Source organism: Ranitomeya variabilis, chromosome 4 (genome assembly GCF_051348905.1).
Source record: "Ranitomeya variabilis isolate aRanVar5 chromosome 4, aRanVar5.hap1, whole genome shotgun sequence".
Taxonomy (NCBI): domain Eukaryota; kingdom Metazoa; phylum Chordata; class Amphibia; order Anura; family Dendrobatidae; genus Ranitomeya; species Ranitomeya variabilis.
The window spans coordinates 469,169,133-469,184,462 of NC_135235.1; the positions used below are offsets into that span (position 1 = coordinate 469,169,133).

A 15,330-nucleotide genomic window follows, 5' to 3' on the forward strand; every position below is an offset into this window, starting at 1 on the left:
CATGTTTGAGTGGATTTCCTCCCACATTCCAAAGACATATTGATAGGGAATTTAGATTGTGAGCCCCTTTGGGGACAGTGATGATAATGTGTGCAAACTGTAAAGCGCCTCAGAATATGTTAGCGCTATATAAAAATAAAGATTATTAAATTTATTATTAAGCCAGGTTAATAATGGAGAGATGTCAATAAGACACCTATCCATTATTAATCCAATAGTAATGAAGGGTTAAATAAATACACACGCACATGTAGCGCCCCCACTGCCGCAGGGCCGAGGGGTACCCGGTACCGGGCCTCTGAGTCTCTGCTCTGGGGTGGTCACGGTGGCTAGACCCGGTCCGTGACCCTGCTGAGGGACGCACAATGATAGATGCGATGGTAATGTTGCGGTGCAGTGTAGGTCGTAGTAAATAACGAGGACACCAGGTTACAGTCTCTTTACCTCTTTACTGAAGGTTTTAGAGTCCTCAGTCCAGAGTGCTGTCAACAGGGCTGTCAGAGACCGGCCGGTCCAAAGGCACATCAGGAGTTCCCTTTTCAGGTGGGAATCAGTATCTACCTTCTAGCGCTGGGTGTTGTAGTTCTTCCCTGCTGAGCTCCCGGGATAGTCCTCACAACTGATTCTGCCTGTCTCTGATGTTCGTTCTCTCCGTCCCCCAGGTGATATGGTAGGACGCACCCGTATGACGGGGTAGGCCTGGAGTTCTTCCGGGACCCTAGAGTCGCCCCTCTCCCACAGCTGCCTCCGGTGTCTGCTTAGGTGATTTGTGTGAGACAGCCAACCTATAATTGGCTGCCCTGCCGTGGTTTGCAGTAGTACTTAAAGTCTCTTACTTTCTCGGCGTTCCGGCCACCGACTGTTTGCGCCTCAGAAGGATGTTGCCTCGGTCTAACAGCACGACTCCTTCTGGTCTTAATTCCTCTTTACTGTATTCCCGTTGTTCACTGGTTAGTTCTGTTCTTAGGAGTCTGCCAGGATCCCATCCCTGACAGGTCCTCTCACTAGCTCTTCCCAGTTACTTCTCTCACTGTCTTCCTGTCCAACCCCCAGTTTTACCAGAGTGTGAGGAGTGGCCTACTAGATAGGACCACCCCCCCTGGTGGCCGGAGTGTGAAGTGTAGTGTGAGTGTTACCTGGTCAGAGAAACTCCTTTAGTGCAATCAGACGTACCATAGCTCCCCTTAGTGGCGGAGCCACAGTACTGCAATGACCAGGACTCTGGGGCGCTGCACACATTATGAATAAAGTATTTTAATGAAATAAATAAACACATGGGGTTTTAATATCTTTATTGTATGCTCAATCCAACTGACGACCCTCGATCTTCTGAAAAAAAAAAAGGAAAAATAAAAAAACGCCAATATCCCATACCTGTCCGCCGTACGGTCATGTCCCACGATGTAAATCAATCTGAAGGGGTTAAATAATGCTGTAAAAACTGGGGAATGAATACAGGGGTGAACCTAGCCTCTCTGCCGCCTGAGGCGAACCGCAAAACGGCGCCCCCCATAGTAAATTTTTTAAATCGGTAGAAATTAATCTGGTTCATACAGATTTCTTTCTATCCTGTAAACATTTGTGCAATAGTGGTCACTTGAATTTAGAGAAATAGAAAAAATTATGTCCGAACACAAGTACCGTATTTTCCGGCGTATAAGACGACTTTTTAACCCCTGAAAATCATCTCAAAAGTCGGGGCTCGTCTTATACGCTGGGTACGGCGTGTGCAGGGAGCGGTCCTGTATGGTTCCCAGGATCTGGAGGAGAGGAGATTCTCCTTCAGGCCCTGGGATCCATATTCGTGTAAAAAAAAGAATAAAAAAAAAAAATATGGGATATACTCACCCTCCAACGGCCTGCAGCTCTCAGCGGTGCAAGTGGCGGCCTCCGTTCCTAAGGATGCAATAAGCGAAGGACCTTCGATGACGTCGCGTGACCGTGACGTCATCGAAGGTCCTTTGCTCATTGCATCCTTAGGAACGGAGGCCGGCCCTTGCACCGCTGAGAGCTGCGGGCCGTCGGAGGGTGAGTATATCCCATATTTTTTATTTTTATTCTTTTTTTTTTTTTACATTAATATGGATCCCAGGGCCTGAAGGAGAGTCTCCTCTCCTCAGATCCTGGGAACCATCCGCACCGCACACGCCGTATAAGATGACTGGGCGTATAAGATGACCCCCGTCTTATACAGCGAGTATATCCCAAACTCCATATTTTATATGGAAAAGTTGGGGGTCGTCTTATACGCCCAGTCGTCTTATACACCAGAAAATACGGTACATCAGCGCCATCACCGTACATACAAGAACCACACAGAAGAATCCAGAACAAGGATCATTAATGGCAATGGCGGGCCTGGCACAAGCATACAGACAGACAATGATGGCTGCAGAGCGGTCCTGTAGCAGGGCCGGACTGGGACAAAAAAAGCAGCCCTGCCACACAAACCCCTCCAGCCCACATAACACGTTATAACACGTCCCACCCCAGATCAGATCAGTGAATTTTTGCTATACTTTGTCATGCTCCTCACCACTCTCTTATAGGAGATATTTTAAGAGCCACATGTGAATGGTGCTGCAGTGTGTATGATCGCCCACAGCTTCGTTTACATGGTGCTCTTCAAAGCTATTTTTCTCAGGATCATGGGGGTCCCCGCAATAAGGTCCACAACAAACAGAAAGTCATCCCCTATCCAGAAGATAGGGGAGAACTTCCAAATTTGAGAGAGCTTAAACAGGTTTTTCATGACTTGCGGTATTTTTATTACATTTATAGGAATGTAGAAAATAAACCAATAATGACAATCCAGTACTCCAATGCTCGTGCAAACAAGTGTATAAATCAGGCATGATTTTTTATCAGATAGCACACTGACCGATGTTATACAATGGGGCCACGCAGAGAAACATTTTTTTTCTCAAACTGATCTGGCGTGAGAAATTCAGATCATGCTGCGATTTGGCTCAGTAATTGAATGACTCACCCATTCTAGTCTATGGGTGGGAGAAAAAAATGGATACCTCAGTATAACATCCAGTATTTACGGTTACATTACAATTCTATAACATAGGGGACTGTAAATGAACCTGTAAAAGATTAATAACTGCTCAGAAAAAAAACTGCAAACAAAAAACAAGTGAGAAAAAAAATCATCCCATTCTCCTGGATAAAAACAGATACTTATATATGATGTACAGGGAAATATAGGTATAGTACAATGCCAAAGATTTTACTTCTTACATTACATGAGCGATATCTATTATGAATTCTACAATAGCTCAGAAACTGGCGAATCCTCGCAGCGCACAGTGCGAGTCCTGGGAGGATTAGAAAGTCTGCAGTCACAGAGTGACACACAGAGTGAGTGTAGCCAGTATAGTCCTCCATACAGTATTATAGGCACCACGTAGTCCTCCATAGAGAATTATGGGGCATATCCAGATCTGACCAGTGTGGGCATACCCAGTGATGCACAGATGTGACCAGTGTGGGAATACCCAGTGATGTACAGATCTGACCCGTGTGGGCATACCCAGTGATGTACAGATCTAACCAGTGTGGGCATACCCAGTGATGTACAGATCTGACCAGTGTGGGCATACCCAGTGATGTACAGATCTGACCAGTGTGGGAATACCCAGTGATGTACAGATCTAACCAGTGTGGGCATATCCAGTGATGTACAGATCTGACCAGTGTGGGCATATCCAGTGATGTACAGATCTGACCAGTTTTGGCATACCCAGTGATGTACAGATCTGACCAGTGTGGGCATACCCAGTGATGTACAGATCTGACCAGTGTGGGCATACCCAGTGATGTACAGATCTGACCAGTGTGGGAATACCCAGTGATGTACAGATCTGACCAGTGTGGGCATACCCAGTGATGTACAGATCTGACCAGTGTGGGCATACCCAGTGATGTACAGATCTGACCAGTGTGGGCATATCCAGTGATGTACAGATCTGACCAGTGTGGGTATACCCAGTGATGTACAGATCTGACCAGTGTGGGCATATCCAGTGATGTACAGATCTGACCAGTGTGGGCATACCCAGTGATGTACAGATCTGACCCGTGTGGGCATATCCAGTGATGTACAGATCTGACCAGTGTGGGAATACCCAGTGATGTACAGATCTGACCCGTGTGGGCATACCCAGTGATGTACAGATCTGACCCGTGTGGGCATATCCAGTGATGTACAGATCTGACCAGTGTGGGAATACCCAGTGATGTACAGATCTGACCAGTGTGGGAATACCCAGTGATGTACAGATCTGACCAGTGTGGGAATACCCAGTGATGTACAGATCTGACCAGTGTGGGAATACCCAGTGATGTACAGATCTGACCCGTGTGGGCATACCCAGTGATGTACAGATCTGACCCGTGTGGGCATACCCAGTGATGTACAGATCTGACCCGTGTGGGCATACCCAGTGATGTACAGATCTGACCAGTGTGGGCATACCCAGTGATGTACAGATCTGACCAGTGTGGGCATACCCAGTGATGTACAGATCTGACCCGTGTGGGCATAACCAGTGATGTACAGATCTGACTAGTGTGGGAATACCCAGTGATGTACAGATCTGACCCGTGTGGGAATACCCAGTAATGTACAGATCTGACCCGTGTGGGAATACCCAGTGATGTACAGATCTGACCAGTGTGGGAATACCCAGTGATGTACAGATCTGACCTGTGTGGGAATACCCAGTGATGTACAGATCTGACCCGTGTGGGAATACCCAGTGATGTACAGATCTGACCAGTGTGGGAATACCCAGTTATGTACAGATCTGACCAGTGTGGGAATACCCAGTGATGTACAGATCTGACCCATGTGGGAATACCCAGTGATGTACAGATCTGACCCGTGTGGGCATACCCAGTGATGTACAGATCTGACCCGTGTGGGAATACCCAGTGATGTACAGATCTGACCAGTGTGGGCATACCCAGTGATGTACAGATCTGACCCGTGTGGGAATACCCAGTGATGTACAGATCTGACCCGTGTGGGCATACCCAGTGATGTACAGATCTGACCAGTGTGGGAATACCCAGTGATGTACAGATCTGACCCGTGTGGGAATACCCAGTGATGTACAGATCTGACCCGTGTGGGAATACCCAGTGATGTACAGATCTGACCAGTGTGGGAATACCCAGTGATGTACAGATCTGACCAGTGTGGGAATACCCAGTGATGTACAGATCTGACCCGTGTGGGAATACCCAGTGATGTACAGATCTGACCAGTGTGGGAATACCCAGTGATGTACAGATCTGACCAGTGTGGGAATACCCAGTGATGTACAGATCTGACCCGTGTGGGCATACCCAGTGATGTACAGATCTGACCCGTGTGGGCATACCCAGTGATGTACAGATCTGACCCGTGTGGGCATACCCAGTGATGTACAGATCTGACCAGTGTGGGCATACCCAGTGATGTACAGATCTGACCAGTGTGGGCATACCCAGTGATGTACAGATCTGACCCGTGTGGGCATAACCAGTGATGTACAGATCTGACTAGTGTGGGAATACCCAGTGATGTACAGATCTGACCCGTGTGGGAATACCCAGTAATGTACAGATCTGACCCGTGTGGGAATACCCAGTGATGTACAGATCTGACCAGTGTGGGAATACCCAGTGATGTACAGATCTGACCTGTGTGGGAATACCCAGTGATGTACAGATCTGACCCGTGTGGGAATACCCAGTGATGTACAGATCTGACCAGTGTGGGAATACCCAGTGATGTACAGATCTGACCAGTGTGGGAATACCCAGTGATGTACAGATCTGACCCGTGTGGGCATACCCAGTGATGTACAGATCTGACCCGTGTGGGCATACCCAGTGATGTACAGATCTGACCCGTGTGGGCATACCCAGTGATGTACAGATCTGACCAGTGTGGGCATACCCAGTGATGTACAGATCTGACCAGTGTGGGCATACCCAGTGATGTACAGATCTGACCCGTGTGGGCATAACCAGTGATGTACAGATCTGACTAGTGTGGGAATACCCAGTGATGTACAGATCTGACCCGTGTGGGAATACCCAGTAATGTACAGATCTGACCCGTGTGGGAATACCCAGTGATGTACAGATCTGACCCGTGTGGGCATACCCAGTGATGTACAGATCTGACCTGTGTGGGAATACCCAGTGATGTACAGATCTGACCAGTGTGGGCATACCCAGTGATGTACAGATCTGACCCGTGTGGGAATACCCAGTGATGTACAGATCTGACCCGTGTGGGAATACCCAGTGATGTACAGATCTGACCCGTGTGGGAATACCCAGTGATGTACAGATCTGACCCGTGTGGGAATACCCAGTGATGTACAGATCTGACCAGTGTGGGCATACCCAGTGATGTACAGATCTGACCTGTGTGGGAATACCCAGTGATGTACAGATCTGACCAGTGTGGGCATACCCAGTGATGTACAGATCTGACCTGTGTGGGCATATCCAGTGATGTACAGATCTGACCAGTGTGGGCATACCCAGTGATGTACAGATCTGACCAGTGTGGGCATACCCAGTGATGTACAGATCTGACCAGTGTGTATGTACCCAGTGATGTACAGATCTGACCAGTGTGGGCATACCCAGTGATGTACAGATCTGACCAGTGTGGGCATACCCAGTGATGTACAGATCTGACCCGTGTGGGCATACCCAGTGATGTACAGATCTGACCAGTGTGGGCATACCCAGTGATGTACAGATCTGACCAGTGTGGGCATACCCAGTGATGTACAGATCTGACCTGTGTGGGCATACCCAGTGATGTACAGATCTGACCTGTGTGGGCATACCCAGTGATGTACAGATCTGACCTGTGTGGGCATACCCAGTGATGTACAGATCTGACCCGTGTGGGCATACCCAGTGATGTACAGATCTGACCCGTGTGGGCATACCCAGTGATGTACAGATCTGACCTGTGTGGGCATACCCAGTGATGTACAGATCTGACCCGTGTGGGCATACCCAGTGATGTACAGATCTGACCTGTGTGGGCATACCCAGTGATGTACAGATCTGACCACTGTGTATGTACCCAGTGATGACCCCTGTGGACATACCCAGTGATGACCAGTGTGTATGTACCCAGTAATGGCTCATGTGGCCATACCCAGTGATGACCCGTGTGGGAATACCCACTGATGCGCATATGCCTTGAACACTGTGGGTGATTACATTACTAGAAGGCTTTTCTGCTGTGTGACGACCCTCAGCTAAACAATGAAAGTATACAGTAAAGTGTGAGCGCCCCTCTAGATGAGGCCCAGGGCTATGGCTGTGCCCGGGCTACAATCTGCACGCCACGGACTCGGCCACATGCTGAGCGCCCGCCATAGCCTGAATTCATCTCACAAAAGGTCGGGCATGCGCGGATTGCGCGGTCTCTAACCACGTGGTCCACAGAGCGGGATTCTCTGACGTTCCAGTGTAGGAGGAGCTAGTCGGGGCCGCGCACGTAAGCACGCAGTGTTTGTACGTGCGCTTTCCCGGCAAAACGACCCGCGCGGGTTTAGGCTCTTTGTGAGGAGGCGAAACTACCGGATACCGGCATTATCCTCAGCATGGCGGACGACAAACCAAAGGTCAGGTCTTGTGCGGTTGTATAAATGGCGGACGGTTGCCGTTGTGCGGTGTGAGTCAGGCCCGTAGGTGATGGCGTTGGTGGAGATAGGCTAGAGGCCTGGGAAGGATAGGTCGCTGTGTGCGGCGGGGGTGGGCGCCGCTCCTGTAGTCGGGGGGTCTGAGCCGCGCTGCTGTGGGCAGCTAATGATCCGGGCGTCATAGCATGGCTGCCCATAGAGCCCGCGGGGCGCCTGTGCTCTGCGCCTGTGCAGTGAGCGCTGCCCGGACCCCGCACCTTACACGAATCTAGATGGTGTTTTTTTTCGGTATTTCTTTCTCGTGGCCTGAATTAGCCCACGTGACCACACATCTCCGCTCCCCGACCGATGCAGCCTCAGCATCCCCGCGCTCCATGTACAGCCCGTGGCTCAGTCAGACGCCTCCAATGCTGCGTGCCTCCATGTGGTGGCGCTGCAGGAGATTAAACTCTTGGTACCTGGCTCTCCTGCAGGTGATTGGTAGAGAGCTCAGAAAATGGGATTTTTGGAACAAGGGTTTTACCACATTGTCCGGGTCCTTATAACCCAAAAGCCGTGATGTGATTGTTCCTGATGTGGAAGCTGTAATATCTGTCCTTCCTTGTAATTCTCCATTATCTGAGTACTTGTTAATTCCTTATACTGAAACTCCATCCGCACTACCTTCAGACTTGCTTCCTAACTCCTAGCACATTGTCCTTGCGTGTACCCAGAGATCTCCTCTAGCATCTCTCTACATGTCAGCGTGTGCCATCACTTTACTACCAGTGCGGATCTGACCTCCGGGATGCCCGATCCTGTGAATGGCGGGACTGCAGCGCCTCTGCTGGTGTTCTCTGCACAGCACTTCTGCACAGTAGGGGGCCGGGGCCTCACTTTTCATGAGAGCCTGTGAAGGAGCAGCACTGCGGACCCCTTATTCTCTATATCGATAGTCCTAAAGGATGAACCCCCGCTGAACATGATGTGATTGCATACTTACAGCATACAGGGGTTTTTAAGTCTTGCAGATATGTAACTAATGGTTCTTGATATTGCAGGAGAGCGTGAAAACTGAAAACAACGATCACATCAACTTGAAGGTAGCCGGCCAAGATGGCTCTGTCGTCCAGTTCAAGATTAAAAAACATACACCACTCAATAAGCTCATGAAGGCTTATTGTGAGCGACAGGTGAGCCCTTCTGTTGTGTCTTACAGGAAAGATGGCATATATGGTCTTCCCGTCAGTGTTTAGGATGCGTATGTATGTATGTCCACATCATGATTTTAGACTGTTTGACATAGGGGCAATGCCCCATTTAGTGGATGCCACTTTTTTTTACTTCTGCCAGGCTGTTATACATGTTTTGATGCGTCTTCCAATAGAGAACCATTGTAGAAAAATAAATAATTCTGTGGCGTTTATTTGCTAGAGATGACTGTCAGAGGTTTACATTAATAAACTATGCGTGTGTAATACTTCTGACAAAAGGCCTAATGTGATGAGAGCCTTATTTTGTCACTGGCTATTTTTCATTTATTCCAATGCCCATCATTTGTACTTTCATATTTTCATACCATGTAAACGGTGAATGCCTTTTCTATAGGTTCATCTGTGAATAGTCGGGGTGCTGCCTAGTTTTCCTTGGTGACAGGTTACCAGGCCCTTTTTGTTCTGGCACCATCATTTTTTGTAATTAAAGGAAACCTGTCCATTGTCCATGCAGTGTTATCTGCCACCAGAATGCTGCAGAGCAGCAGAAAGTGAACAAATATGGTTTTGGAAAAATACTCAGTATAACCTGTCTTTTAGTCATTGAAGTCACTAAGCATTCTGGGCTTAGCAGTCAAGTGTCTGGTCCTAATAGTTACCATCCACTTGACTCCTAAACTCCATTATGAGCTTTCACGTAAAGTGAACCTGTCAGCAGTTTTGACCAATATAAGATATGGCCATCACCATAAGTCCCCGATCCAACCTGGAAGAGAAGAAAAATAACGAGCATCGCTCGTCTTAGTCCGCCGTCTTCTTGCGATGTTGCCCTACTTATTGCTTCGCATGGATGACACGACCCTGCGTCATCCACACAGTCTCCTCAGCACCGCGCTCCTGCACAGGTGTACATCTGTCCTGTTGAGGGCACAGCAAAGTACTGCAGTGCGCAGGTGCCCAAAAAGGTCAAAGAGCCCCGGTGCCTGCGCACTGCAGTACTTTGCTCTGCCCTCAACAGGACAGAGATGTACACCTGTGCAGGAGCGCGGTGCTGAGGAGACTGTGTGGCTGCTGCAGTGCTCTTGTCGGCCAAACCTGGTGACAGGTTCCCTTTTAATAAATTTATTTTACTTAAAACAAAACACAAGATATGCTGAATATATTCTCATAAACCTTTATTTTAGTTTGCTGAGCCTCTCGTCTTTGAAATGCTGCCTTTAGATTGCATAGAATTTTAGAGGGAACTTGTCCTATCCCCAAACTACTACCTTGCAGATATAGGTGAAGGCTGGAATCACACTAGCATATGGCATCGGATATGATATGCTAATGACCTTCGGCTCTTGCTCTGCTGCCAATGTGATCCGAGTGTCAGTGGTCCGATGCTCTCGCATGCCAGAATCACAGCACAGGTGCAGAGGAGACAGAGAAGGTAATTTCTCCGTCTCTTCTATTGCCTGTCTCAATGTATGTCAGACTGCACAGGGATGACAACAGTGCAGTCCAATGTGTTACATGCACCCATAAACTTATGTGGGTGTGAGTTAGGCTACTTTCACACTAGTCCGTCGGTATGGGCCGTCGCAAACCATCGGCCTGACGGAGAGTGTGTTAATGTAGCACAACGTGCGCAGCGGATGCAGTTTTACAAGGCATCCGCTGCCCATTGTGAGTTCCGGGGAGGAGGGGGCAGAGTTTCGGCCGTGCATGAGTGGTCGAAAATGGCGGACACGACGCACAAAAAAAATGTTACATGGAACTTTTTTTGTGCCGACGGTCTGCCAAAACACGACGCATCCGTCACACGATGGATGCGACGTGTGGCAATCCGTCGCTAATGCAAGTGTATGGAGAAAAAACGCATCATGCGGGCAACTTTGCAGGATGCGTTTTTTCTCCAAAACGACGCATTGCGACGTGCGTCACACCACGCTAATGTGAAAGTAGCCTTAGCCGAGTTTGGCTGCCAATCGCAGCATGCTACAATTGTTTTCTCATACCATATCTGCATGAGAAAATAATCGCTGATAACATTGGGCCGAATGCTACCCAATAAAACATCAGATTGCACTCGGCCTTCATATACGCTAGTGTGAGCCCAGTCTCTCAACACAAGATGACTGTTAAAACTAATTACCGCTGCTGGGTGCTGTATGGCGGGGCCAATAATTTACATACACCTTAACACCTTCTTGTTTTGTCTCCACCCCCGCCTTTGGTTGACAGCTCTGACTTAACAGAGCCATGGAAGGGTGGAGCTGGAGGGAAACCCAGCAGGTGGGAAGGGATCTATAAATGATTGGCCCCATCATAGTGCATGGTGTGCCTGTACTTGGTTTGAACAGTCGCTCTGTGCTGACAGTCCCTTTTCATTAAAGCATTGCAAAGCTGTCCGACTGCCTTACTGAAAGAGGAATAAAGGTAATGTCTTACCCCCTACTAGGAGCCACTGCTTTTCTGTTAGAGATGCAGCCAAGAGTGACTTTATCGACAGCTCGGTACACAGTGATCAGCGGCAGTAAGCACCACCCAGCACGTTGTGTGACAGCTCGCTCTGCACTGTATGCCTCCGGTATGCCTCTATAATTGATAACAGGCGGCTCCCGGAGGGAATAAAGTTCACTTCTACCAGTAATCTTTTGGGGGCATGACCAATTCCTGAAGATGTTACTTTGCACATGAAGGCTAAGTTCACATGAGCTTATGAAAAAACTTTATTCTATCTATTTTTTTTTTCCTGCTTAATGTTTAGTTTGTTTTTTTTAATACCAAAACTAGAAATGATCAGTGCAGCCTAAATCTGGTACTGAAATGTTCATGCTATTTGAAGACAAATTACTAATGTAATGCATTGTATTCGGCTAGGCCTACTTCAACCTTGGCCACAACACCTGTCATGTGACCAAAGTTCACTAGATGTCGCTGCTATATGGCAGCACAATGTGAGTGAGGTCGTAATGCCCCCCTGGGGATACTGTGACCGCAGTGAATTGCCTGTAACAGTACCATCAGTGTCGCAGTGCAACCCCATTCATTTGTTCACCTAGCAAACTTCAGTCAGGTGTTGTGGAGAAACTTGCCCTGTAGATCTAGCTTTAAGGTTCAGATGATCATACTATTTTTCTTTGCTCCTCAGGGATTGTCAATGAGGCAAATTAGGTTCCGATTTGATGGCCAGCCTATTAATGAGACAGACACACCAGCACAAGTGAGTAATGATACCTGGCGCAATCTGGTTGGTAAACTGTGTATTGACCGAATTACCACAATACACCGTAGGTTAAATGCCTGCCTGTTGGACAACCAGGCATGTGGAGTTGATACCCGAAGTATTATTATTAGTTTCTTTGACAAATCTTAATTGGCTGAATGTGTTAAGGAATGTTATAGATTTCATCGGTTGTCCAACATCCTGCAAGTGGCCACTTTTTGTCTGTCCCGTGGGTCAGTGATGCAAGTGTCTAATGACTCCGGTCATGAGAATCGACACTTATTTCCTATGTTTGAATGCAGTGGCTTTAGCTCATGCACATTGGTGCTTCAGTCCGGGTCTAAGGCCGGAGACACACTGGTGCGAGATACGGCCGAGTCTCGCTGGTTAAAAGCAAGCTGTGGCACCGGCATTCCGGAGCGGAGCGTGCAGCTGCATAGCAATACATGGAGCCGCACGCTCCGCTCCGGAGTGCCGGTGCCACAGCTTGCTTTTAACCACCGAGACTCGGCCGTATCTCGCACCAGTGTGTCTCCGGCCTTAGAAAGATACCAGAGTATAGTGCTCTGTTGTCTTAGTTTTCGTTCATCTTAAATTGATGATCAACCCAATTTATATAAATGCTTGTCACTTATCGATACCATAGGTGATATTCTCAGAACAGCTGCTTCAATCTGAATTACTGAATCTATTCGTCTAAGTGATGAAAAGCATTAAGGGTTTCTAGGTCTCTCATTTCCTGTGGAAAAAAAAAATTGCTGTGGCATGGATCTTTTTGATCTAGGTTGTCCACTAGTGGTGAATTTGTCTGTGCTCCAGCTTGCCAACCCCTTATTCCTGTTCTAGCAGTCATCACTTTAACACAAGTGTGCGATTTGTATATTTGGGTGCTGTCACGTGCCGGCCAACGTCTCGGCTGCTTGTTTTAACTTGGCACTGCAAGACATGGCCGAGACTGGTCAGCACACTGTCAAATATGCAAGGTACATGAATATAGTAAGTACTTGAATTCACTTGCTGACCACTGAAAGTGGTGCTGATGTGTGCGTTACACACTGTAGGGATCCAACACTTGCTGAAGGTTTCGCCGGGGGCTGGACTACCCCTTTAATTCAGGTTTCTTCTATAGTTTGAAAACGTGATTTTGGTGAGCTAAAAAAAAACATTACAGCATAAATAGACAATAAATGCATTATTAGTTCCTTACATTAAAGAAAATTTTAGAAATACAATTTTTATAACTCTTGCTTTTTTTTTTTTTTTATGGAGAAGTAATAAAACTTTAACTTTTTTTTTTCCCTATCCAGTTGGAAATGGAGGATGAAGATACAATTGATGTTTTCCAGCAGCAGACGGGAGGAAACTTCTAGAACAAGTTTTGCCCAGTCCCTCACCCACTGCCTCCACTGTTCAGTTTCCTATGTTCACCATCATCCCCCTTCCTTTACTGTACATACAATAGGGTGGATGTGTGTGTTATTCTAGGGTTTAATTTTTCACTTCTGCCCCATCCCCCTTTTATCTTTGCTTTAATATCACCTATGATTCTGGACCAATTTAATTTGAGACGGCGGGTGCTTTGCACAGTCTCCCACCTCGCTCTGTTATTTCTGTGCTCTCTACTTTTATTCCAGTAAATTATTTTGCTTTCTTTTTTTATTTTATGAGCCCGTCAACTGCTTATAGATTCAGATATGCAGTTGCCTCACATGGCAACTTGTGACACTTCTGCTGGTCATTACTTAAGGGAGCAAGCCCACCTCTCAATTGTTATTTCATTTTTTTTTTTTTTTATTAAACTGATTAAGATTTTATAACTTTTGTATGTAGCTGTTACATGTAGCTGGGTGAATAGGAAAAAAAATGTAAAAAGCTGAAAAATCCTAGGTAGAAATTCCCTTCCGGCATCTTGTTGTTTAAATAAACCTGGTTTAAAAAAAAAAAAAAAAGAAAATACCAAAAAATATGTATCCTTTTGTGTGACATCTGAAGGCATGTCATTGAAATGGTTTTGTTAAGACAACTCCTTTCACAACCGAAGATGTTCTGATGAACTGCAGACACTTGAAATGAAGGCCGTTCATGTAATACGTGGATAGGTGGAGACCAATGGAGCAGAGGCCGCTTGTACATGGGGTTCTCCATTTCAGCTCAGAAAATGCAGTACGGCTGGGTAATATCTCACCTAATGGGGCATATGGACAGGGATTGTCAGTGTGGGTCAGCAATGCTATAATGAAGTCTAATGTAGGACCAGCACTGATTTCTTTAGTGAGGTGGTTCTTACACTTTTAAAAGGGCTAGTTTTTATCCTCTTAAGATTTATACCCAAAACCTCAAATCCCCTATTTGAGATAACTTGCTTGTAGTGGGACCCTCAGTGATTTTGAGAACCGCACTCTGCAGCCCTTCCTGACTGGAGTGGCGATGTGGATGTGCAGCATCTGCTCTATTCCTTAGCAGTCCCAAAGACAATGAATGCAGCAGAGGCTCCATTACACACATTTGCTTTGTTCAGGAAAGAGCTGCAGAGTCCTGTTTTCAGACTAGTGTGGCTAATGCAGCTAATTGCTGGCTGAAGTTAAGGGGGACAGCGATTGTCCGCGATGGTCACATGTCTGTCTGAGCAAATTACATCAGTAACAGGAGTGGCGTGACAGTCCGCTGGCGTATAATACTTAAGAGTTCAATCTGAGAAAACATCGCACTGCACTATGATTGATGTTATTAAATGAGTCTGCTGCCAGTGGATGCGAGAATCGCATTGGACTCGCCAAGTCAAGGCTATGGGTGTGAGATATAAATCTGACAGCACACAGACCATGCATATGCCACTTGATTTTTTTTTTTACTCACACATCTCAATGGAAACCTGAGCATCATACATATGAGATGGGCCAATTCTGGCGCTTTGCCCTAGCAATTGGGCTTAGTTGATGACAACTGTGTGATTTGTAAAAAATCACATCTTCCATCAAGCCCTGGGGTTAGTAACGGAGTTGTCTATCAGATTCCCCTATTACTAACCCCAGTAATCAAAATAAAATTATACACATAGAAAAAAAAAACACTTAATTTGAATGAAGACTATCCCTCTTTCACTAATTTATAAATAAAAAAAAAAAAAAAATCCCATCCAGGTCTGCAGTAATCCACCAAATCTGAAGTAGTTTAGAAAAGGATACCTGGAAAAGATAAAAAGACTGAAATAAAAATTAGCATCTCTCATTCACCAGTTTGTTACCCTAAGGCT

The 15,330-nt window shown here is 46.7% G+C and overlaps 1 protein-coding gene across 1 annotated transcript; it reads left to right on the top strand.

Annotated features, from left to right (window-relative positions):
- Window positions 1-7,497: 7,497 nt before the first annotated feature.
- Window positions 7,498-13,894, top strand: SUMO2 (small ubiquitin like modifier 2). Its single transcript, XM_077251730.1, has 4 exons — window positions 7,498-7,655; window positions 8,714-8,845; window positions 12,003-12,074; window positions 13,385-13,894. Exons 1-4 carry the CDS (start codon window positions 7,635-7,637, stop codon window positions 13,445-13,447), a joined length of 288 nt encoding a protein of 95 aa, XP_077107845.1. The 5' UTR covers window positions 7,498-7,634; the 3' UTR covers window positions 13,448-13,894.
- The last annotated feature ends 1,436 nt before the right edge of the window (window positions 13,895-15,330 follow it).

Bases quoted from the DNA above. Each gene is read 5' to 3' on its own strand.
- SUMO2 (XM_077251730.1), top strand. From the start codon at position 7,635: ATGGCGGACGACAAACCAAAG. The intron at 7,656-8,713 runs GTCAGGTCTTGT...TTGATATTGCAG, and splicing joins TGGCGGACGACAAACCAAAG to GAGAGCGTGAAAACTGAAAA. The intron at 12,075-13,384 runs GTGAGTAATGAT...TTCCCTATCCAG, and splicing joins AGACAGACACACCAGCACAA to TTGGAAATGGAGGATGAAGA.